The sequence below is a fragment of the Bubalus bubalis genome, chromosome 21 (genome assembly GCF_019923935.1).
Source record: "Bubalus bubalis isolate 160015118507 breed Murrah chromosome 21, NDDB_SH_1, whole genome shotgun sequence".
Classification (NCBI taxonomy): Eukaryota; Metazoa; Chordata; class Mammalia; order Artiodactyla; family Bovidae; genus Bubalus; species Bubalus bubalis.
Genome location: NC_059177.1, coordinates 42,727,937 through 42,754,040, shown reverse-complemented (window position 1 = coordinate 42,754,040; position 26,104 = coordinate 42,727,937). Strand labels below are relative to the sequence as shown.

General features: G+C 46.4%; 1 protein-coding gene across 7 annotated transcripts in view; it reads right to left on the bottom strand.

The window, feature by feature from the left end:
- Positions 1-24,883, bottom strand: part of FAM107A (family with sequence similarity 107 member A) — a 38,029-nt gene extending 13,146 nt beyond the window's left edge. Inside the window, exon 1 of one of the 7 annotated variants that reach the window (XM_025272721.3) lies at positions 24,820-24,883. Coding sequence is in view for 3 of the 7 variants with exons in the window: in XM_006041371.4 (XP_006041433.1) it covers positions 8,986-9,142 (157 nt within the window). In the remaining 4 variants the exon portion in view is untranslated. Of the gene's footprint in view, positions 1-8,270; positions 8,347-8,894; positions 9,192-22,041; positions 22,283-24,819 lie in introns of those variants that run through there. The other 6 variants (XM_025272718.3, XM_006041371.4, XM_006041372.4 and 3 more) reach the window with 6 other exon arrangements.
- Between the last annotated feature and the right edge of the window lie 1,221 nt (positions 24,884-26,104).

The following is a 26,104-nucleotide window of genomic DNA, read 5'->3' as shown; positions in this document are numbered from 1 at the left end:
GCAAAAGCAGTTCTAAGAAAGACATTAAGAGCAACGCCATCTTACCTCAAGAAAAATCTCAAAAACCTAACTTTACATCCAAAGCAACTAGAGAAAAAACAGTAAAGCAAACCCAGAGTTAGCTGAAGGTACGAAATAAAGATCAGAGCAGAAATAAATGACATAGAGTCAAAGAAAACAATACCAATGATCAGTGAAACTAAAAGCTGGTTCTTTGACAGGAAGTAATAGAAAATATGAACAGACCAGTCGCAAGTACTGAAACTGTGATGAGAAAGCTTCCCACAGACAAAAGTCCAGGACCAGATGGTTTCACAGGAGAAATCTATCGAACATTTAGAGCAGGGGTAACACCTCTCGTTCTCACACTGTTCCAAAAAGCTGCAGAGGGAGGAACACTCCCAAACTCATTCTATGAGTCCACCACCACCACCCTGATACCAAAACCAGACAAAGACGTCACACACAAATTTACAATATCACTGATAAACACGTGTGCAAAAATCCTCAATACTAGCAATCATTTCCAACAACATATTAAAAGTATCATACATCATAGTCAAGTGGGATTTATCCCAGAGGTGCAAGAAGCTTTCAATATGTGCAAGTCAACCAGTGTGATACACTGTATCAGCAAATTGAAGAATAAAGACTATATGATCATCTCATTGTTGTTCAGACATGCTAAGTCATGTCTTGACTCTCTGCAACCTCATGAACTGCAACACGCCAGGCTTCCCTATCCTTCACCATCTCCCAGAGCTTGCTCAAACTTATGTCCAGCGAGTTGGTGATGCCATCCAACCATCTCATCCTCTGTCTTCCCCTTCTCCTCCTGCCTTCAGTCTTTCCCAGCATCAGGGTCTTTTCCAGTGAGTCAGCTCTTAATGTCAGGTGGCCAGAGTATTGGAGCTTCAGCATTAGTCCTGAAGCTCCAGTACTTCAGGACTGATCATCTCATTAGATACAGAAAAAGCTTTTGACAAAATTCAAGAGCCATTTATGATTAAAGACTCTCTAGAAAGTGGCATAGAGAGAGCCTATCTCAACATAATAAAGATCATATATGAAAAACCCACAGCTAACATCATTCTCAAAGGTGAAAAACTGAAAGCATTTCCTCTAAGATGAGGAATAAGACAAGTATGTCCACCATTGTTCAATAAGTCCTAGCCACAGCAATCAGAGAAGAAACAAAAGGAATCCACATTGGAAAAAGAGTAGTAAAACTGTCACTATTTACAGATGACACGATACTATACATAGAAAATCCTAAAGATGCCACCAGAAAAATACTAGACCTAATCAATGGTTTGTACAAAGTCACAGGATACAAAATTAATAAACAAATCTCTTGCATTCCTGTAACTAACAATGAAAGATCAGAAAGAGATATTAAGGAAACAATCCCAGTTTACCACTGTAACAAATAGAATACCTAGGAATAAACCTACCGAAGGAGGCAAAGACCTGCACGCAGATAACTTTGTAAGATACTGATGAAAGAAAGAAATGATGACGCAAACAGATGGGGAGACATGCTGTGTTCTTGGACTGGAAGAGTCAGTATTGCGAAAATGACTATACTACCCAAAGCAGTCTTCAGATTCATTGCAATCTGATCAAATTATCAATGGCATTTTCCACAACACTTAAAAAAAAAAAATTTGTTTGGAAATTCAGAGCACTCAAGCAGCCTAAGCAATCTTGAGAAAGAAAAACAGAACTGGAGGGATCAGGCTTCCTGACTTCAGAGTTTACTGCAAGGCCACAGGAGTCAAGACAGTGCAGTCCTGGCACAAAACACAAATACAGATTGGTGGGGCAGGATGGAACCAGAGATGACCCCAGGGGCCTATGGGCACCTCATACGTGACACAGGAGGCACGGAGTATACGATGGAGAAAAGACAGTCTCTTCATAAGTGCTGCTCTGAAAACTGGGCAGCTCCATGTAAAAGAACGAACTTAGAACCCTCCCTAACACCACTCACAAACTCAAAGAGGATTACAGACCTGAAGGTAAGGCCAGACACTGTAAAACTCTTAAGGGGAAAACACAGGCAGAACACTCAAAGAAACTGCACCAAGATCTTTTTTGACCCCCCTCCTACAGTAATGAAAATAAAAACAACAACAAACAAGTAGGGCATAATTAAGCTTAAAAGCTTTTTGCAGAGCAAAAGAAACCACAAATAAGATGAAAAGACACCCCTCAGAATGGGAGAAAATATTTGCAAACAAAGCAACTGACAAAGGATTAGTCTCTAAAATATACAAACAGCTCACATAGCTCAACATCAGAAAAACAACCCAATCAAAAAATGGGTGGGAGACCTAAATAGACATTCTACAAAGAAGATATTCAGATGGTCAACAAACACATGAAAAGATGCTCAACATCACTAATCATTAGAGAAATGCAGATCAAAGCTACAATGAGGTAGTACCTACACATGTGTCAGAATGGCCATCATTAAAAAATCTACAAACAAACGCTGGATAAGGTGTGGAGAGAACGGAACCCTCTTGCACTGTTGGTGGGAATGTAAAACTGATACGGCCACTATGGAGAGCAGTATAAAGGTTCATTAAAAAAATAAACAGGTTCTTAAAAAAACTATGTTTTTATGAAGGTTCATTAAAAAAAAAAAAAGAACAGAACTACGCCATGACCCAGCAATCCCACTACTGGCCATATAACCAGAGAAAACCATAATTCAAAAAGATACGTGTACTCCAGGGTGCAGTACAGCACTGTTTACCACAGCCAGGACATGGAAACACTCCAAACATCCACTGACAGATGACTGGATAAAGAAGATGTGGTACTGTATACAGTGAAATATTACCCATAAAAAGGAACAAAATTGAGTCATCAGTAGTGATGCAGATGAACCTAGAGTCTGTCATACAGAGTGAAGGAATTCAGAAAGAAAACAGTAGTTATATTAATGCATACATATGGAATCTAGACAGTGGTACTGATGAGCCTACTTGTAGGGCAGGACTAGAGATGCAGACAGAGAGAATGGACTTTCGGACATGGAATGGACTTTCGGACATGGGGAAGGAGAGGGCTGAACGATTGAGAGAGCAGCTTCGACACATACGCCACTATGTATAAAAGAGCAAGTGAAGGGCTGCCATATGGGACAGGGAGCTCAGCTCGGTGTTCCGTGACGACCCCTGGAGGTGGGTGGAGGCTCACGACGGAGGAGATACATGTATACATACAGCTGCTTCACTTTTTGTATTATCTGTTGGGTCTTCGCTGTGGTTCATTGCAGCTTGTGCGCTTCCTTACTCTGTGGCACGTGGGATCCTAGTTTCCTGGCCAGGGCTTGAACCCTTGCGTTTGAAGGCCGATTCTTAACCACTGGACCACCAGGGAAGTCCCTGGTTCACTTTTTTGTACAGCAGAAACTAACACAACATTGTAAAGAACTTACACTCCAGTGCGGGGGGAGATGCGGTACATAAACAACAGAATATCAGTCATCAAAAAGAATGAAGTGGGGTCATTTATAGAGGTTGGTTGGACTTAGAGACTGTCATAGAGTGAAATAAGAAAGAGGAAAAACAAATATTGTCTATAAACGCATATGTATGTGGAATATAGAAAAACGGTATAGACAATCTTATTTGAAAAACAGAAATAGAGACACAGAAGTAGAGAACGAAGAAATGGACACCAAGGAGGGAAGACGGGTGGTGGGATGAACGGGGAGACTGGGTTTGACATCTTTCACTCTTCATACTGTATTTAAAACAGGCAAAGAAGGAGAACCTGCTGTATTGCTCAGGGAACTCAATGTTCTGTTTTGACCTAAAGTGAGAAGGAAATCTAAAAATGAGGGGATATATGAATGCATATAGATGATTCACTTTGCTGGGCAGTGGAAACACAACACTGTATAGCAATTATAATAAAAATAATTAAAAAAAAAAACTGGTTCTTTGAGAAGATGAACAAAATTTATAAATCTTCAGCCAGAATCATCTAGAAACAAAAAGGAGAAGGCTCAAATCAGTAACATTAGAAATGAAAAATGTTACAATGGACTCCACAGAAATAAGAAAAAGATCATAGGAGACCACTACAGGCAAGTGTGTGCCAACAGAATGGAGAACCTGGAAGAAACGGACAACCTCTTGGAAAAGTACAGTCTTCCAGCTGAACCAGAGGAAGTAGACAATACGAACAGACCAGGCACAGGTACCAAAACTGAAACTGATTGAACAGCTCCGAACACACAAAAGTGCAGGGCCAGACGGCGTCACAGGCATTCCGTCAAACATTTAGGGAAGAGTTCATGCCTGTGCTTCTGAAATTCCCCAGAACACTGCAGCGCAACAAACACTCCCAGTCATTCTGTGAGGCCACCATCACCCTGATGTTAATAGCAAAAGCAGACAGAGATATCACAACAAGAGAAAATCACAGGTCAATATCACTGATGAACACAGACACAAAAATCCTCAACAAAATACTAGCAAACCAATTCCACCAATACATTAAAAAGGATCATATAGCACGATCAAGTGGGATTTATCCTAGGATTGCAAGGATTTTTTAATATCCACAAAACAGTCAGGGTGATACATGACAGTAAGAAACTGAAGAATACTTTCGACCAAATTCAACAATCATCTATGATAAAAACTCTCTAGAAAGTGAATATAGAAGGAATCTACTGCAACGTAAATAACACATGAAACAAACCTACTGCTAACATACTCAACAGTGACAAGCTGACAGCGGTTCCTCTAAGGTAAGGAGAGGGACAAGGCTGTCCACTTTTGCCACTTTTACTGAACATGGTTTTGGAAGTTCTAGCCATGGCAATCAGAGAAGAAAAAGAACTAAAAGGAATCCAAATTGGAAAATAAGTATAACTCTCACTGTTTGCAGATGACAGGACACTATAGGGGACCAGAAAACACCAGTGGTCATCAAGGACTGTGGTAAAGTTGCAGGATACAAAATCAATACACAGAAATCCATTGCATCTGTACATTAACAATGAAAGACCAGAAAGAGAAACATTCCCACCCAAAGCAATCTACAGATTGAATGCAATTCCTATTATATTATTAATAGCATTCTTCACAGAACTAGAACAAAAAGTTCTAAAATGTATATCAAAACACAAAATACTCCAAATACCCTAAGAAATCCTGAGAAAGAAAAATGGAGGGGGACATCAGACTCCCTGATCAGACTCGACTACAAGGCTACAATCAGTGTAGTACAGTACTGGTACCAAAACAGATACACATCCACGGAACAGGCTAGAAAGGCCGGAAATAAATCCACACAGATACGGCGAACTAACATGACAGGGGAGGCAAGGATATGCAATGAAATCAAGTCTCTTCATAAATAGTGCTGGAAAAACTGGACAGCTATGTGTAAAAGAATGAAATTAGAACATTCTTTAACACCATAGATAAAAATAAACTCGAAATTGATTTAAAGACCTAAAGGTAAGACAACACGGTGTTTTCTTAGAGGAAAACAGAGGCAGGACGCTGTTTGACGTAAATCACAGCAGTATCTTTTTCGACCCATCTTTAGAGCAATGACAATAAAAACAAATGGGACCTAATTAAACTTAAAACCTTTTGCACAGTAAAGCAAACCGTAAAGAAAAAGACAACCCACAGAATGGGAAAAAATATTTGCAAAGGAACTGAAAAGGAATTGATTTCCAAAATACACAAACAGCGCGTGCAGCTCAATATCAAAAAAGCAAGCAAGCCAATCAAAAAATGGGCAGAAGACCTAAATAGACATTTCTCCAAAGACAGCCAGATGGCTAAGAGGCACATCACTGATTATTAGAGAACTACAAATCAAAACTATAACGAGACACCCACCTCACACTGGTCAGAATGGCCACTATGAAAAGTCGCAAACGATAAATGCTGCAGAGGGTATGGAGAAAAAGGAACCCTCCTACATTGTTGTGGGAATGTAATTTGGTACAGTACCAATTTACAGTATGTACCAATTTACAGAATGTAAACTGGAAAACAGTATGGAAGTTCTGCAAAAAACTGAAAAGTTTTAAAAATGAAAAAGAGCAATCCCACTCCTGGGAAACGGAAGGAAACTGTAATTCAGAAAGATGTATGCACCCAAATGTTCATAGCAGCACTGTTTACAGTAGCCAAGACATGGAAGGGACCTAAATGTCCGTTTAACAGAGGAGTGGATAAAGAAGATGTAGTACGTAAATACAAGGGACTACTACTCAGCCATAAAAATGAAACAATGCCATTTCCAGCAACATGGATCAATCTGGAGATTATCATACTAAGTGAAATCAGTCAGAGAAAGATACCATATGATATTGTTTACATGCAGACTCTTAAAAAAAATGATAGAAATGAACTTTCTTGACAGAAACAGATTCAGGCTTAGAAAACTTATGGTTGCCAGCCGGTAAAGGTGGGGAGTAGGGATAAACTGAAATAAGCATATACACCCTGCTACATTCAAAACAGATAATTAATAAGGACCTAGCGTATAGCACAGTGAACTTTGTTCAATATTCTGTAATAACCTAATTGGGAAAAGAATTTTTAAAAATGCACGTGTGTGTGTGTGTGTATGTGTATAACTAAATCACCTTGTTGCACACCTGAAACTAAATCAAGGTACGTATAGTTCAACATGACATAAAAAGTAAAAAAACGTCCTAAGTGAGTCTAATAGTCAGACAACTTGGTAACACGGAGTTTTAAAAAAGCTGTTTTTGCTTTGGCCTGAGTAATTTCAGCTGACTGGCTGGACTGGCTCTTGGGAGTGGGTCTGATTACAGTCAATGTGCTTGGCAGCTTTGTGACCTTGGATGGGTACTTAACTTCTGGATCCTTCTCCTCTCTACAATCAAGATGCTGTGAAGACTGGACAGGCTGAAGTGGTGGGGGTGGGGCAGAGGCAGCCAACGACAGACTCTCTGCAACTGTAGCCCGCCAGGCTCCTCTGTCCATGGGATTCTCGAGGCAAGAATACTGGAGTGGATTGCCATGCCCTCCTCCAGGGCATCTTCCTGAGCCAGGGATCGAACCCGCGTCGCTCATGTCTCCTGCATGGACAGGCAGGTTCTTTACCACCGCCGCTAAGGGGACCCGTGTTGAACACCTGACATCTGATGAGGGCTCGTTCGCCTGCATCTGGATCTCACAGTCGCCCCCAGGAGGCAGCCAGTGGTACTGTTTTATTATTCCCATTTTCTAAATGTGAAAACTGAATCTCAGAGAGGCCAAGCTACTTGTCCAAACATACACAAAATAAACGGCAAAGTCAGAAGCTTTGGGCCCCAAAGCCAGTGCTCTTTCTACCGCTGCAGTGTCTTCCAGGTGCAAGGCATCGCCTCAGTCAACCAAGCAGCTTTACATCCCTTTCCTCTCCGGACACTCGAGAAACCCCAGTAAAGAGGCAGTGGGAGCCCTTTGATAGTGAGAAACCGGTGCTGCTAACTGGGGAACTCTGCGCTCTCTCATTGGGGATCCCAGGCCGGGCCCTCACTGCTCTGGGCTTAAGCCAGAATCCACCGGCCTGTCTGCCCCGCGCTGGGCTGCCAGGAGAGTCCAGCCGGTGGCCGTGCCTCCCGGGGTTCTGTCCGAGTCTTCACTCCTCCGCTCTCCCTCCCCCTGCCCCTGTTCCTCATTACTGTTCAAGCTGCCGCGTTTATAACAGCCAGTGATCTCGTCGGTTCAGAGTTTCACGGGATGGAGGCGCAGAGGAGAAGGGAAGCTTTGAAAAGAACTACTGACCAAGGAGAAAGAGGACTTCAGTAAAAGTGACGAGCGTGGCCATCACATTTCCGAACTTTCGTACCTCTTTCCTCCCAGTGGGCAGGGTACCCATTTGTATTTCTCTGGCCTGCAGCCACAGCGTGGCATATCTGGGGGCCTCCTCCACACTTCCAGCCCCCCGCCACCCATGCCTGGCAGCCCCCGCCAGAGCGGCTCGATCACAGCCTCCCCCAACCAAACTGACTCAAGACAAACTTCCTCAACATTCTGCTTGCGTCTCCCGTGACCTCCTCGTTTGTGAGATGGTCTGGTGGGTACACAGGGTTTCAAATCAGTTCCACAGCAGAGTCCAGGGCTGGACGTGGAAGGTCCTTAGCGGGGGCGCGGGGTGGGGGGAGTCCTGCGCAGTTGATCAAGGCACAGTGTCGGCCCACCAGTGGCATGATGCCAGCCACCCCACTTGACTAGTACCTCTGGTGGGGGGATCCTGGCAGGACTTACCACCAGTGGAGTGAAGAGCCACTCAGGGTCCAAGCTGGCCAGAGACGCAGGTACGGAGGCTGCCCCACAGCTGGGAAACCGCTGGGTTTAGCAGCAGTTCAGAAAAGTGACGCACCCGACCCCATAGCCCCCCGATTTCTGGCCCAGTACCAGCTTTGCCTCACACTGCAAAGTGCTGAAGCCAAATCCAGGCGGGCAACGCACGGCCGTGCCCTCACCCTGTGCCATGAGCTGCGCTCAGCATCGCGGCCGCACCTCATGAAATCCTTAGGACAGACTGAGGAAGTGGTGCCCTTGAGACCCCTTTGTGCCAGTGAAGACACCGAGGCTGAGGGGTCTTTCCCAGATCACACGGCCAGCAAGTGAAGGCTCCGGAGTCTGAGCTGAGCTGTCTGCCTGGGGCCGTCTGCTGGCCTCTGACCTGTCGGTTTTCGAGAAAACTACAGCTGCTACGAGGTCACACCACGCATGAACTCAGACGCATCTGAGCATTCAGAAGAAAGAGATCAGCCAGAGCGGGGCGTGGGGGAGGCTGCATCCGGGTGCTCCCTGCCCGGCCTCTCCAAGCCCTTTCCCAAACCCAGGTCCCCGGAGGCACCCGAGTCATTTCGCAGAGTGCGGTACCTGGGCTCAAAGAGCTCTGCCGCACTGCCGGCCTCCCTGGCACTGGAAGGCTGCCCTCCTTACCCCGCCACACCCCTTCTTGGCACCGCACCCCAGCTCAGCAGCAGGGGGGACAGAAGAGAGACGGTCTTACTCCTCAGCTGAGCCCGTGTCCTTGGGAAGAGAACTTCTGAGCGCAGCGCTGCTGGTCCTCGCTCCACCAGACTCCCGGGTGAGCCAGGAGGGGCCGCCTCCACAGGGCGGTTCATCAAGCCCTGGGGATGAAGAGAGCCAGCGAGTGGGGCGGCTCTGCGTTCCTGTTTATTCTGGTATCATTAGAAAGGAACTGTTACTATAGTAACGGGTATTACACTTGGTGCTCGGCCACTTCCTCCATGCGGAACACTGTGTCCGAGCCCCACTGCCGGGGAGGCAGGCACAAATAAGTATCGATTTGGTCAGATCGTTGAGGGGCAAGGACATGCCAAGCTTTGTTCTGAGCAGGGTGGCCCGGGCACAGGCATTTCCCTTGTTTCTGATGGGAGGGTCAGCCAGAATGCCTTCTGGTACCTCCCTGACCTGGTGGGGGTTGGGGGGCAGGCTTCCTGCTGCCAAGCGTGACTCCCCAGGGGAAAGCGGCTCTTGGTGCAAAAGGAGGGGAAACTAGGCTGGGTCAGTTCCAGTCCCACTTACAGGCCAGCAACTCCATCCTTGGTGTTTCCTCAGTACCCTGAACCTCAGTGGGGAGCCTCAGGATGGTGCCCAGGGGAGGTGGGTAAGTGGATGCTGACGGGCTCTGGGCCGGACCAGCCCTTGTGTTCATCCCTGCTCAGCCTGGGTGTGAGCCCCTTGGGCAGCCAGTCAGCAACCCCTGAGCCTTGGTTTCTGTGTCAAGTGTGGAAAAAAACAGTGGTTGAGAAGAAACACAGATGAGCTGACACAGGGGAAGCCGGCGGTCAGTGCACGGCAAGGAGGACTTTTCCAGCGGAGAGAGCTGGACTCGGTGTGAATGGCGTGCAGGGCCTGGCGTGCAGCGCCGTGCCTGGTGGGGTCTGTGCTGGGTAGATCTCGTCTCAGGGAGTCAGTGTATGAGTGTGAAAATAAAGAGCATATGTCGATACCGAAGGCCAGTGTGGGTGTTTACAGATAACAGAGGCATTCTCCTCGTTTCACAATCGGCTCACTTGAAATGCAGACGTGTTTTCTAGCCTGTGTTGTCATTCCTTAATCCCCTAGTGAGGAAGCTGACCTCCACTTAAGCTTGGCCCTCTTCCCACCTCTACTTTCTCATGAAGAGTATGGGTGGGCTGGGAAGTGATTAGACCCAGGGCATACATCCAGCATGAATGCCAGCGTTAAAAATGCAATTTTGCTTCAGTAAAATGTTAGCAAACTGAATCCAACAATTCATAAAAGGATCATACACCATGATCAAGTTGGATCCATTCCAGGTTCACAAGGATGGGTCAATATATGCAAATTGGTCAGTGTGGTACCCCGTATCAACAAAGGACAGAAACCATATGATCACTTCAGTAGACGCAGAAAAAGCATTTGATGAAATTCAGCACCCGTTCATGATGAAAATTCTCACCAAAGTGGGTACAGAAGGAACATATCTCAAAGATAAAAGCCATTGGTGACAAACCCAGCATAATACTCAACCGTGAAAAGCTGAAAGCACTCCCACTAAAGTCTGGAACAAGACAAGGATGCCCACTCTCACCACTTCTATTCAGCATGGTATTGGAAGTCCTAGCCATGACAGTCAGGCAAGAAAAAGAAATACAAGGCATCCAGTTCAGAAGGGAAGAGGTAAAATCATCATATACAGGTGACATGACATAGACAGCCCTACAGATTCCACACAAAAGTGTCAGAACTGATCAACTGAACCCATCAAAGTAGCAGGACACAAGGTTGACATACAGAAATGTGTTGGATTTCTTGCCATTTGCAGCAACATGGATGGATTCAGACATTGTAATACTGAGTGAAGTAAATCAGCCAGAGGAGGAGAAATATCGTATGACATCCCTGAGGTGTAGAATCCAAAAAGAAATGATATGAATGAACTTACAGACAGAGACAGACTTTTGGTTGCTGGAGAGAAGGGCAGGGAGGATGGAGGGAAGGGATAGGTAGGGAGTTTGGGTTGGACATGTACACAGAGCTGTGTTTAAATTGGATAACCAACTAGGACCTGCTCAGTGTTATGTGGCTGCCTGGATGGGAGGGGAGTTTGGAGGAGAACCATCCACACAGACAGACTCACACCATCTACAAAGACAGACTCAAAATGGCTTAAAGACTGAAGCACAAAACATGACCCAACATAAAGTACCCAAAAAACTCACAGAAAAGGACATTGGCAAAACGTTCTCTGACATAAATTGCAGCAAGATCTTCTTAGTCTCCCAGTGCTAAATACATAAAAGCAGAACCCAGATGGCGGAAGGCAGGCCGTGGAGCTCACCGATCTCCACAAATATGTCAGAGATGCAAGTGGAGTGACTGGCAGAGAACACCACTGATTGCTGGCCGAAGACCTCCGACCTCCAAAAGGGAAAGAAAACCTTGACCCACACAGAAGGAGCATAAAGAGTGATGTCTTCACAAATAGAACCCTACAAAACAATAAAGAAAGAGTAAACTACTGTTGCAAAAACATGGATGTTGAGTCCTGCCCCAGGCCAAGGTGCGAGTCCCTGTACCAAGACCGCAGAAGTGGAGCCCAGAACCAACGACACCTCCGAAGCTATTTAGGCCCCTTTGTAACCGTTGCCAAAAGCCCCTGATCATCCCTGACAAGCTTCCTGACTTCAAATTGGCAAATATGCCCACTCCAGTAAACACGCTATTAGCCCCCTAGCCAGTCACCTAATACCAGCCTTCCAGCAGGAATTTTCTTTGTCTTGAGCCTATAAACTCACAAAATTGGCTGTTAACTCAGGAGAACCGTCGACTCTCCCTGGCCTGTCAGGAGGCCAGCCCGCTGCACCTGCCATGCCCACATTGTCTCGTCTGCTCTTTGTTCCTAATAAATTCACTCCCCCCTGCAATACTGTGTCTGGAAATTCTTTTCCAGCCTGCGCTCAGATTGCCCCAACAATGGATGCCTCATGGAAAAAAGGATGTTGAGAGTCAGATGCCACAAGAAAATACATACTCCATGATTCTATTTACATACATTTCAACACAGAGAACACGTGGTGATCGCAGTCAGAATAGTGGACACTGGTTGCATAGTGTTAATCTGACAGGTGACTGTGCAGGTGAATTCCATTTTAAAAAATACATCAGGCTGACCATGTAAGATTTGTGCACTTAACTGTAGGGGTGTTACACTTAAGCAAAAATTTTGATATTTTGGTTTTCACTAATATCTAGACAAACTGGAAGTTCTCTTCAGTCAGGAATAACATCCATGATGCAGTGAATTATAAATACACTGTGCCTTTTTATCTGATGAGAATCACATGAGTATTTATGAAAACTCATTTATGTCTAGGACACAAATGATTTCCAACTTCTGTCCTCCATAATTTCCATAGACTAACTTTTGATCATTTTTTAACAAGACACGTGCACTCCAGTGTTTGCTGCAGCACTATTGAAAATACCCACAACGTGGAAGACACCCTAAATGTCCATCGTTAGAGGCTAGCAATGAAAGATCGGAGAGAGAAATTGAGATGATGAGATTGTTTCCCATGGCAACGAAAAGAAAAGAAAGGTCCACTGCCAGAGGAATGGATAAAGATGTGGTACATATATACAAGGGAATATTACTCAGCCATAAAAAATGAAGTAATGCCATTTGCAGCAACATGGACGGACCTAGAGATCGTCACACTGAGTGAAGCGAGTCAGACACAGAAAGGCAATATGACAGCACTTATGTGGGGTGGAACCAAAAAAAACGGGTGCAAACGAACTTACAAAACAGAAGTCAAGTCACAAATGTGCAACACAAATTTAGAGGATGAGGGAGGGATAAATGGACAGATTAGGATGGCACTAGACACACTAGTGTATATAAAACAGACAGCTAGCAAAGCCTACTGTAGAGCACAGGGGACTCCGGTCAGCACTCCGTAATGGCCTAATGGGAAAAGAATCTGGAAAAAAGGTGGCTCTGTGTGTATCTGCAACTGAGTCACTTTACTATACCCCTGAAACTAACACAACATTGTAAATCCACTATACTCCAATAATTAAAAAAAATACTGTGATTTGGAGCAACATGGATCGTCCTAGAGATTATCATACTAACTGAAGTAAGTCAGAGAAAGGCAAATACTAGATTGTATCACTTAAATGTGGAATCTAAAAAATAACACAAATGGACTTACTGACTCCCAGACACAGAAGAAAACTATGGTTACCAAAGGAGGTGGTGGGGAGGGACGAATTCGGAGTACGGGATTAATAGATACACACTATATATAAAATGAATAAACAGTGGGCAAAGTTTCACTATATAATACAGGAACTGTATTCAGCATCTTGTAAAAATACTGGACAACTACCTGCAAAAGAACAGGTTTGTATATGTGTGTATGTACATGCAGTCATGGAGACACGTAAAAACTGAGTCACTGCTGTACACCTGAAACTAACATTTATTAATTGGAATACAGTCGCTTTACAATATTGTGGTAGTTTCTGCTGTACAACAAAGCTAACACAATATTATAAATAAACTCATAAAAAAATGCACTTGGATCCTCTTTGGCCTGTGTTCCTCAGGTAACCAACATTTATTGAGTACCTACTGTGTTCCTGCCATTGCCCAGTGCTGGAGGTACAGTGGAAATGAGACCATATCCTTGTGCTCACGTAACTTGCTTTCAAGGTGGGGTTCAGACCCAAAAATGAGACAAACAAGAACATGTCAAGCTGCGGTGAACTTTCTGATGAATGCAAGCCTGGGCAAGATAGAGGGGAAGGCTCGGGACCTCAGGAAGCGTGGAGAGTGGGGAGGTGACATTTTCGGGAGGCTGGAGTGGTGGGGAGGGGAGCATCCCAAAGTGAGGACAGCTAGTGCAGAGGCCCCAGGGTAGGATGCCAGGAGGCCAATGGGTGGAGGCCGGGCGTGAGTGAGACAGAAGCAAGTGGGGGCAGACAGGCCTGCATGTCCTGGGAGCTTTGGCCAAACCCGCCATTCTGGAGCCACGTCAACTTACAGGGTCCCAAATTTGCCCGTGTTAAACAATTTTCTGGAAACAAGGTGCATTCCTTTTATTTCTTCTTCCTAAATTGTTTCTTAACGTCCTCATGCGTGGCGCCTCTCCCAGCTTCCCATCCTGCTGTGGCTTAGCCTGATGAGATCTGATGCTGGGAGACTATAACCAGGCTCTCGTCCCACCACTCCTCGCTGTCACTGGTCCTCACCACGTGTCCCACTGTGCAGACAACTAGTATTGGGGGCGGCACTTCTCAGGGCCCATGGTGTCTTGTCTGAAGCAATCCCAGTGTCCTCTGACAAGTGAAGAGCAACACGGATGCTGGGGCAGGAGGACCTGCTGAGTGTCTGCTCACCGCCCGGGGCAGAGACACCCCCAGCCCATCTCAGCCCAGAGCAGCCGGCTGCGGCCGTCCGTCCCTACTCTGTGTTCCCTTTATCAGGGGGTTCTGATGGCAGCACCAGAGCAACCGATAGCCAAGGACAGTCGGGCAGGAAACGCCCCCCGGTTGGGTGCCCTTTTCCCCAGGCAGTTGGGACCCACTGTTCTTCTTCCACTAAAGCTCTTCTTTCAGTCCAGCCTGTGTGCAGACCCCTCAGGCTCTCTCACCGACTGTCAGCAGAGGGCAGGGCTTCACCTTATGCTTCTTAGTATCCTGTGCCCGTACCAGCTGCTCAGCCCCTACTGCTGACTTGCAGACACCAGAGATGTGGATATCCCTGAACTTGGGACAGCACCGTCTTGCTGTGTGTGTGTACACACGTGTGAGCATGTAACTGTGTGAAGTCAACAGCCACCATTTCCCAAGCCATACCTCATCAGTAAGAAATTATGCTACGTCTTATAATGAGATGCCATCAATACCATATCTATTGATTAACCTAAAGAAAGATGTCTACTGCGTGTTTGATGAAAAATCAAAGGGCAACATCATACATAGTCTGATTCCTCTATCTTTTTTCCCCTCCAAGATAAAGTTAGTATATACACAGAGAACCAGCCTGCAGGCATATACACTGAACTGTTAAGAGGTCAGTTCTAGACCGACGTATCTCAGATGTCATTACTAGCCTTCACTGGGCATGAGTGTTACAGTCAAACTACTGGGCCAGGTTTCTGGATTTCTGTATTAGAACCTAAGAGGGAGGGGCCTAGGAATGTGGAATTTTAGCAAGTTCCCCCAGGGGTCTGTTTATATTTGCGAGTCTGAGAACCACTATTCTGCAGCATAAAATTACGGGCCTTTCTCTTTTGTCCCAGTATATCTGTAATGTTTATGCCTAAAAAAAAAAAAAAAAAAGCATGTATTGCCTTTGTTATCAGAAAAAAAACAAGATGAAAAATACAGGAAAAGAGCAACCTTTTCCAACCATAGTTAAACTTCACATCTGGTTCAGTCATGTACATTTTACATACTGAAAAATAGAGGCCTTTTGGTCAAATGAGCCTGTTACGAGTGTACTCCAGGCAGTGGCCAGATTCATCCCAAGATGCTGCCTCCTGCCTTGGTCTGTGCGGCTTTCCCATTCTCCCATACAGCAGGACTCCAAAATACAGGGGCCTGAGGACTGGAGTTTTTGCTCAGTCCCATAGAGGACCCGAGGGAGATTCCAGAGGCTGAGCACACCTCTCCCACACTCCCCTTCCTGTCCCTCTGAAATCTATTTTCTTGGGAAATAGATGAGCTAAAAAGAAGGTGGGTAGTGAAGACCTATCTGAGCCACCAGGGAAGCGTGAGGAACAGTCCATGGGGTCACAAAGAGTCGGATACGACTAACACTTTCACTAGTCTAAGGCCAGGAGAGGCAGTCATGAGCGGGAGCTGAGGAATCTTCCCACATCTGGCGTGGGCTGGGGCTGCAGCTTGCACTGCCGCTGCTGCTGCTAAGTCGCTTCAGTCGTGTCCGACTCTGTGACACCCCATAGAGGGCAGCCCACCAGGCTTCCCTGTCCCTGGGATTCTCCAGGCAAGAACACTGGAGTGGGTTGCCATTTCCTTCTCTAGTGCGTGAAAGTGAAGTCGCTAAGTCGTGTCCGACTCTTTGCGACCCCGTGAACTGCAGCCTACCAGGCTCCTCTGTCCATGGGATTTTCCAGGCAAGAGTACTGGAGTGGGTTGCCATTGCTTGCACTAAAAACTACAAAAACCCCTTTTCCTTTGCTTTTTTGACCCCCCACCCACAAGCAGACAGACGCCTGGAACAGCTTATCTGGGCCCACAAACACCAGACAAGAAGTTTCCATGGCAACTGCAAACTTCCTCAGCTCTGTATTCAGTCTAAATCTCCAAGGCGGCCTTTCAAGGCCTCAGTGAGGTGTCTGAGAAGCCACCCACAAAACAGCCTTAGGATCCAACCTCCCCCGCCCCCGCCACCCCCACCACCCTGGCCCCCAACCTGCTCCGCTGAAAGGACATGGCAGGAGAAGCTGTACTGGCAGAAAAACTTGTCATGGGGTCCCTGGAGAGACTATAAAAGGAAGAGAGTCGCCTTTACAACAAATTTGAACGGGGAAGAATTTACCCTGTGGAGGGATTGAAGCATGAAAACAAGAAAGCAGGAGGGAGGGGAAAGAACCAAGGGGCTTGTTTCAGAAAGCTGGCTCTCAACCCAGCCGCAGTTAGGCGTGCTGAATCTGGTCTCTTAGCTGCAGAAGGACCCGGAGGGACCCCGGACCTCCAGCATATTTTAACTCACTTGCAGCCAGACAAAATATGGACTGTAGACTCAGATACCAGAAAGGGGACGTGAGAGTGTGTGTCTGTGTTGAGGGGAACCAGGACAGACCGTGGCTTATCAAGCTAAGCAAACGTCCATGATGCCTGGCAATGGGGCTGCTGCATGTATGATAGCCAACAAAAAGGCAGCATCCCAACATGTGTAAATCAATGAAGTTAGAACGTACCCTCAGACCATGCACAAAAATGAACTCAAAATGGCTTAAAGACTTAAACCTAAGACATGATACCGTAAAACTTTGGAGAGAGCATAGGCAAAAACATTCTCTGACAGAAGTAGTACTAATGCTGTCTTAGGTCAGTTTCCCAAAGTGACAGAAATTAAGAAAAGAAAAAAAAAAAAAGACGGACCTAATTAAAAGCTTTTCGGAAGCAAAGGAAACCAGTTTTTTTTAAAAAGGCAGAAAAAAAAACAACCTACAGAATGGGAGAAAATATTTGCAAATGATGTAACTGACAAGGGCTTAATCTCCCAAATATGCAAACAGCTCATACAACTCAACAACAATAAACAGCCCAACTGAAAACTGGGCAGAAGATCAAAGACAGGGGTCCCCAACCCCCAGGCCTCAGACTGCTACTGGCACCTGTAGGAACCGCGCTGCACGTCAGGAGGTGAGCAGCAGGCTGATCAAGCGAAGCTTCATCTGCGCCCCCTACCGCTCACATTACTGCCTGAACAGTTCCTCCCCTACCCATGGAAAAACTGTCTTCCACAAAACCGGTCCCTCATGCTAAAAAGGTTGGGGACTGATAAGCTAAGACATCTCTCCAAAGAAGACATGGAGATGACCAATAGGCACATGAAAGATGCTCAGCATCACTAATCAATCATTAGAGACACACAAATCAAAACTACCATGAGGTGTCACCTCACACTGATCATAATGGCTGTCATTAAAAAGTCTATAAATAACAAATGCTGGAGAGGATGTCGAGAAAAGAGAATCCTACACCGAGTGGGAATATAAGTTGATGTAGCCACTTTGGAAAACAGTATGGAGATTCCTCAGAAAACTAGAATTACCATGTGATCCAGCAGTCGCATTCCTGGGCATATATCCAGACAAAGCTATAATTCAAAAAGATCCATGCACCCCTGTGTTCATAGCAGCACTATTCACGACAGCCAAGACGTGGAAATGCCCATCAACAGATGCATGGATAAAGGAGATGCGGTACATATACGCAATGGAGTACTACTTGGCCATAAAGAAGAAAGAAAGAATGCCGTTTGCAGCAGCACAGCTGCAACTAGAGATCACCATACTAAGTGAAGTCAGAAGGAGAAAGACCGACACCGCACGGTATCGCTTGTATGTGGAATCTACACTGTGACACAGATGAACCTGTCTATACAACAGACACACTCACCCAGAGATCAGACCTACAGGTGCCAAGGGGGAGGGCTGAGGGTGCGTGATCGGCTGGGAACTGGGGGTCATCAGATGCAAACTGTCACATATGGAATGGATGAACAACGAGGCCCTACTGTATAGCACAGGGAACTGCATCCAATCTCCTGGGATAAACCATAATGGAAAATAATTTTTTTAAAAAGGAATGTATATATGTGTAAAAAAAAAAAAAAAAAACCACACAGCAGGTCCAGTTAAATTTGAATTTCAGATTAGCAAACCCATACAATATTTGGGACATATTCACACTAAAATATTATTCATTGTGTATCTGAGATTCAAATGTAACCATTTTAATTTAACTATTTTATCTGGCAGCCTTGCTTGGCAGGCAGCAGTGAAAACAATGACCATCATCTGGGTGCAGAGAAGCACAGACGCTGACATCCACGGGCATCTGGTAAGGCGTCCCTCCGTCCATGCCGTGGAGACGCTGCCCTGTCTCGCAGGAACCTGGGCTGAGCTCCAGGTGGGAGAAGAGCCTCAGGTGGACCCTTACTCCAGCACTGCCTCGCTTACCAGGCATGGCCAAGCATAAGTTGTTCCCCAGAGGTGACCCTTTCCAGCTCAGTGGTTAAGAACATGGGCTCTGGTGTTGACCCAGATACTAATCCTGGCTCCAGTGTTGGGCAGCTCGGTGACCTTCAACTTCCTGCTTCCCCATCTCTAAACTGGGGCAGACATTCTTTGGGGAATAAGGGGGGCATGGCACAGGAACCACTGCACACGGTGCCTGCCATAGCATCAGGCTTCCAGAGTGGTAGCTGTTACCTCACTAGCCCATTTAGAAACAGGACTATAGAAGATATTTATGCAAGTGAAGAAAGATGGGATTGAAAACTCGAGTCTGTACAAGCTCAGCAACGTGAAGCACACACCCACACACAAATCTCGCACAGCAAAGACCAGGAGACTGCCCCTAGATTACCAGTGGCTGCTTTACGGCTAGTGGGATTGTGGGTGAGCCTTCCCCGTCTTCATTCTTAATTTTCCAGAATATCCGTGATGAGCCTCTATTACTGTAATACTGAGAAATTGTTTTAAAATAATTTGGAATGAGACTTTCTCAATAAGTATTACATTACTTGAGGCTGGTGTAAATGAAAATGGGTTTGATCCTATCATACCGGTCCTCGGGAGGGCTTCTAACAGGAGGGGGCTCTTGCCTCTTTCACTCAATGGCCCAGTTGGCTCCTCACCCCCAACCCTTATGTCTTCCTTGTGGGATACGGCTAGAGCAGTGGCCCCAGAGGCACGTGGCCTTGGGTTTGAATCTCAGCTCCCACCCTTGACTGGCTGTGTGACTCTAGACAAGTCATGTTACCTTCTGAGCCTCAGTTTCCACATGTTTAAAATAGAGCTTAATACCACTTACCTCCCTGAAAGGAGGGACTTCTCTGTATATCAGCACGTGCCTGTGCCTTTCACAGGGCCTAGTGTATAACAGTGGTCCACACACACTAGCTGAATGAATAAACGAAATTGATGATGGCAGATCTACAGCATTTGGCAGAGAGTGGCAATAGCTAGTGACCAGAAATCATTTAGGGCTTCCCAGATGATGCTATTTGGAGAAGGCAATGGCACCCCACTCCAGTACTCTTGCCTGGAAAATCCCATGGATGGAGGAGCCTGGAAGGCTGCAGTCCATGGGGTCGCTGAGGGTCGGACACGACTGAGTGACTTCACTTTCACTTTCATGCATTGGAGAAAAGAAATGGCACCCCACTCCAGTGTTCTTGCCTGAAGAATCTCAGGGATGGGGGAGCCTGGTGGGCTGCCGTCTATGGGGTCGCACAGAGTCGGACACGACTGAAGCGACTTAGCAGCAGTTGATGCTAGTGGTCAACAATCTGACTGCCAGTGTAAGAGACTCAAGAGACGGGGGTTCAGTCCTTTGGGTCAGGAAGATCCCCTGGAAGAGGAAATGGCAACCGACTCCAGGACTCTTGCCTGGGAGGTCCCATGGACAGAGGAGCCTGGCGGGGTACAGTCCACGGGGTTGCTCAGACACGACTGAGCAGACACACACGCAGCAGTCATTCACCATGATGACTGTTCTGAGAAGATGTGCAGACTTGGCATAGATGCACCAGAGTTTGTGTTTTCTACACATTAGTGGGATAGAAAAGTTCCCCTAGCAAGACCATGGGCATGCTGCTTAAGCTCTAGAGCCTCAGGCTCCTCATCTACTAAACGGGGATAACAGCTGTGACTTTGTAGGGCTGTGAAGACAGTCAGTGGCACAGCGCCTAACGGTGCAAGCACACCCTCTGTGAGGCCCGCGAACCAGCCTCTGCTCCCTTCCTGACAGCTGTGAGTTACCGGGCAGTGTGTGGCCCCAGGACGACTCCGGCATGTCTGCCCATGTCTGCCACTGTGGATGTATGGCCAGGAGAAAAATGTTCCTGTTTGAGTGAGGCTCCTAGCTGTGGTTCCAGGTTAGAGAATACAAGATCTTCAGATTAGAGCTACCCTCTCCTCACTTTAGTGAGCAGGCAGGAACTGGATAGAGGCCCCCTTAGGCATAGATGTCTTGTACGGAAATCCCTGGAGCTGAGGTTTGCAATCAGCTTCTTCCAATTTCAGAGATCGCTTTCTGCCTGCTCGGATTCAGCCAGATTTAAGGTACCCACCCCTGCGCCCCCCCACCCCCGCTTCCGGAAGGCGCCTCAGACCTTGGCCAGACCGTGCTTCTGGACTCAGAGAATCGTTGTTTCAAAGTTCCCAAGCAGTAACTCCGCGCTAAATCTCCCCAGGGCGGGGCCCATCTAAGTAGACAACGCTCAGTCCCGGAGCAGACTCCGTGAGGGCAGGGGGCAAGCGCCGCAGCTGCGGACGCGCACCCACCGTCCACCGCGCTGCTGGCCGCGCTTTCAGCTGCAGGGCTGGGCGCCCAGGACTATCCTTGGGCTCCTCGCCCAAGGCAGAGGGTAGCTGCCTCGGGAGCCTAAGTCCCTTCACATTTTCTTCTCGCCTGGCCAGCAGGGAGCCGGCAGGGGGCCGATTTTCACCTCCTCTGAACGCCTGTCTCCAAGCACTAAGTTAGGAATGAAACGCCCTAGACGCTTACTGCGGGAGTTCCTTTTCTTCTTTCCACATCCTTGTATTTTCCAAATTATTTTCACACTGACCCTATATTACATTTGTTTTATTTTCCTAAAGTAAAAAACAAAAAACTATCGTCCTGAGTAGAAAAGCAGTATGTGTTTACTGCAAATGACAAAAAGACAAATAGAAAAAAACACCCACCCAAACTCGAATCCTCAAAAACCACCATCCTGTGTTTCTTTCCAAGTCGTTTTCTCCTTAAATGTGTACATCTAGAAAACTGGTTCCTCGCCTTCCTGGAACTTGTCCTCGCCGTCCCTCCCCCCGCCTCCCGCCCCACGCACACTCTCCCCTCACAGAACCGCGGAAGCCCTTCACTGGCTGGCGTGTGCTCCTTTAGGCCACCAGTCTTACCCATATCCGTTCTCCCGTGGCTACCAATGCCTTCCCGCACTTGTGCGAGTGCAGGAACTTTTGTAGTTATCTAACGGTGAGTGTCTGTGTATATGTGTGTGTGCGCACCACACGATCATATTAAAGGATAAAGCAATATATCTAAGAGTAGATTCCCAAAAGAACGAATGTAGGGAGGAAAGAAGGAATGAAAGAAAAACAAAAGTAATTAAAAGAATGAAAGATGGGAGGCAAGAAGGAAAGCACAGCAGTGAAGGACCACGGCGCCCTGCTGGCCAGAGGCTGAGCGCGGTGCGCCCGCGGTGCCCTCCTCGCGCCCTCCCGGAGGCGGGGGGCCGGGGAGACTTGCCGCCACTTACCGGACCGGAGCAGCACCGCCCGGTAGAGCCCGGTGGCCTCAGTGGGCCCCCGCACCCGCTCTCCCAGCCTCTGCGCCATGCACTCGTGCGCTGGATTGCGGAGCTGGGAGCGCACCGCGGAGCGCAGTCCTCTGTCGGAGCACCTTCACAACCGTGACTTGCCCGAGATCCAAACCCCGCCGCAGATCAGGTTACACGGGGCAGGAACGCCAGGCCCGGAGGCGCCCGCGGGGGAGGGACAGGAGGCCGGGGCCAGGCCGGTATCTCTGCCCAGGCTGGGCACGGGTAAGCCTCTGGCGTGAGGACTCCTGGCTTCACGGTTCCAAGGCCAAGGCAAGAACCCCGTGTCCTGATTTCCAGCCTGGTCTCCTACCTACTCTTCTCCTTCCCTGGCTGCTGGCCTTGCTGAATGCCGCAAGCAGGTGTGGGGTTCTGGAGTGCCATCTCTGGGATCAGGTCCAGGGCCACTAATTCATAGCTGTGTGACCCCACGAATCAGTTATCTAACCTCACAGAGCCTCAGTTTCCTCATCTGTAAAATGGGGATATCCATAGACTTAATCTCTCAGGGTTGTGAGGGTAACCAACACATTTTCACTATCTCTTAGAACAGTGGCCAGCACAGAACAAAGGCAATATATTGCTTTTATTTATTTATTTTTTTTTCAGTGTTCCAAGGCATCCTGGGGTGGGTGACACTGAGAAGCGGGGGCTTCACTGGGGGAAGTAAGTTGTGGTGGGAGGTCCCTGGGATTCCACAAGATTTCCTTCTCTGGCTTCATGGACTCCTGTAACATCCAGAAATGGGAGGACCAGTTCAGTTGAGTCACTCAGTCGTGTCCCACTCTTTGCGACCCCATGGACTGCAGCATGCCAGGCTTCCCTGTCCATCACCAACTCCTGGAGCTTGCTCAAACTCATGTCCATCAAGTCAGTGATGCCATCCAACCATCTCATCCTCTGTCATCCCCTTCTCCTCCTGCCTTCAATCTTTCCCAGCATCAGGGTCTTTTCAAATGAGTCATTCTTCACATCAGGTAGCCAAAGTATTGGAGTTTCAGCTTCAGCATCAATCCTTCCAATGAGTATCCAGGACTGATTTCCTTTAGGTTGGACTGGTTGGATCTCCTTGCTGTCCAAAGGACTCTCAAGAGTCTTCTCCAACACCACAGTTCAAAAACATCAATTCTTTGGCGCTCAGCTTTCTTTATACATGACTACTGGAAAAACCAAAACTTTGACTAGATGGACCTTTGTTGGTAAAGTAATGTCCCTGCTTTTTAATAAGCTGTCTAGGTTGGTCATAACTTTTCTTCCGAGGAGCAAGCGTCTTTTAATTTCATGGCTGCAGTGATTTTGGAGCCCCCTCCTCCAAAATAGTCACTGTTTTCATTGTTTCCCCAAGAGTCTAAAGGTGGATGGGCAAGGTCAACCAGGCAGTTTGGAAGATGTAAGAAAACAACCACTTTGATCACCTACCCTGTGACTGCTGCTGTGCTGTATTTCTTCTAAAACAAAAGCTAATCTTCATGTGCTTTATGTCCTCTTCTGTTTCATCTTCACCATCCTATGAATTAGGGTCTGTTAGCCTTCTTTCCAATTTTACAGATGAGGAAACAGGCTCAGAGGAGTTAAGCAATTTATCTGAGGTCACACAGTGTGGAGCTGGCATACAAACTCAGGGGCCCTGACCTCAGAAATGGGCCACTCTCCTGCATCTTTGTTATTTTATGTGCTCTTCATGCAAACACTGGAAGGTAGGTATGGTAACATGAATGTCGGAGTCCCATTCAAGATACCACCTTAGAGATGATGCAATTGAAACGCAGTAAGGTGAGGTAGCTTGCTCATGCTCAGAGCCAGCTGGAGGAGCCAGCTCCTAATTCAGTTCTCCACCTGCAAAATGAATGCCCCTGAAATCTACAGAATCCCAGCACCCACCCCCAGAGCTGCCCAGGCTCCTGAACAGCCTCTGTTTATGGCTACGTCTGCGGACCCGAGAGTCTTGTGCCGGCCGCTGCGACCATGGCCACACAGTACCATCTACCTCTGCCTCTGTGTCCTCCCCGGCCGTGGTGCCACAGAGGCCAACAGCCAACTTGCCTCTCGCTCTCCCTTGACCACTGCCCAGGCCCAGCTTCTGCTGTGACTCAGAGGTCCCTGTCACCACACAGGATCCCAAGGACCCAAGTACACACTTTGATTTTGGAGACCTAGTCACTGGCCAGACTGGTCATGTTTCTCATCAACAACCAGCCACCATGAAAGCCAGGCATGATGCCAGACACTGGGCATTCAATATCTCGTATCCATTCTTCAGAGGAAACTGTATCTCATGTAACCCACTTTTTGATTAAGTATGGTTATACGCATTTTAGAGATGAGGAAAATAAGGTTCAAGTGACTTACCCAAGATCACTTTTTATCTAATTATACTGTAAAATATGTTGAAATGACACATAAAGGAGTAAAGAATGAAATAAATGTGATTCATGAACTTTCCAGCCAGACGTGATCAGTAGTATTATATTGGTGACGCTCCTTCCAGACTTATAAAAAATGCATATACAAAACTTACCTCTTTCTAATATTTCAAGTAGTGGAGAAGGCATTTGAACCCAGATGGTGCCAAAGCTTTGACTGAAGGAAAACCAAGCCAGGTGTCAAACAAGGTGCGGGTTCAGGAAAATTATGACTAAGGAATGTGCTTTTACAGAGCATTGCAAAGAGATTAACATTAATTGCATCCCCAAGGAATTCTAGGTGAATCTGACTTACCTGAGCCATTTAGTCTCTGCTTCTCATTTTCATTATGAAATATGGCCTGGGGAGAGTATTCCTTCTGTGAACACAGAGAAAGTAAATGGCAGTGAGGACCCTCTGTTCCTTGGCAGGTGGGGGGCAGTGAAGAGATATTGACAGAGTCCCTGAGTCTTTTGACCATAGATGGGACTGGCCAGGATCAAAGTCCTCTGCAGAGAAACAAAGTACTCTAATCCTTGGAGTGTGTGTGTGTGTGGGCATCATTTATGAGACTCACTTCTTTTTTTATAAGACTCACTTAGAAAAAAAAAGTTTTAGAACAGTTTTAGATTGAGATTTAGATTTAGATTGAGAGAAAAATTAACATAGAGATAATTCCTTGTACCCTGCATGCAGATTCTCTATTATTTCTCTTGTTTAACATCCTACATGTATGTAGATATACATTTACATAGCATGGTACATCTGTTCTAATTAACAACCTAATTATTAGACTAATTATTAAGTAATAACATTATTTAAAAAAAAATCTCACCTCTCCCCAATTCAGGATGGAAATCACTTTACTGAGTCTGACTGGGTTGTGAAGATGCATATTCTTATTTTTTTTTTAATTTTATTGGAGTATAGTTGATAGTGTTGTGTTAGTTCCAGGTGTACAGCAAGTGAATCAGCTATATATATATACACACACACATGCATACACACACACTCCTTTTTAGATTCTTTTCCATATAGGCCATTACAGAGTATTGAGGACAGTTCCCTGTGCTATGCAGTAGGTCCTTGTTAGTCATCTACTTTATATAGAGTGGTGTATATATGTCAACCCCAATCTTCCACTTTATCCCTCCCCCTTTACTCCTTGGTAACCGTAAGTTGTCTACATCTGTAACGTTTTTGTAGTAAGTTCATTTGTATCCTTTGTTTTCTAGATTCCATATATAAGTGATATCATATGATATTGCTTGCAGCATTATTATTAACTAAAGTCCAAGAGATAGTGGAGGACAGAGGAGCCTGGCGTACTGCAGTCCTTGGGGTCACAGAGTCGGACACGACTTAGCAACTGAACAGCAACAACAAGACCTTATTCAGAGTTCCTTAGTTTTTACCTAATATTCTTTTTTCTATCTGAGAATCTCATCCAAGATACCATGTTACATTAAGTTGTCTTATCTCCTTAGGCGCCCGTTGGCTGTGATAAGTTTCTCAGACTCTCTTTTGGATGAACTTGACGGTTTTGAAGATTACTGAGAGCTGTGTTCTTTTGTGTGAGGTTTCTTCTACCTGGACTGCC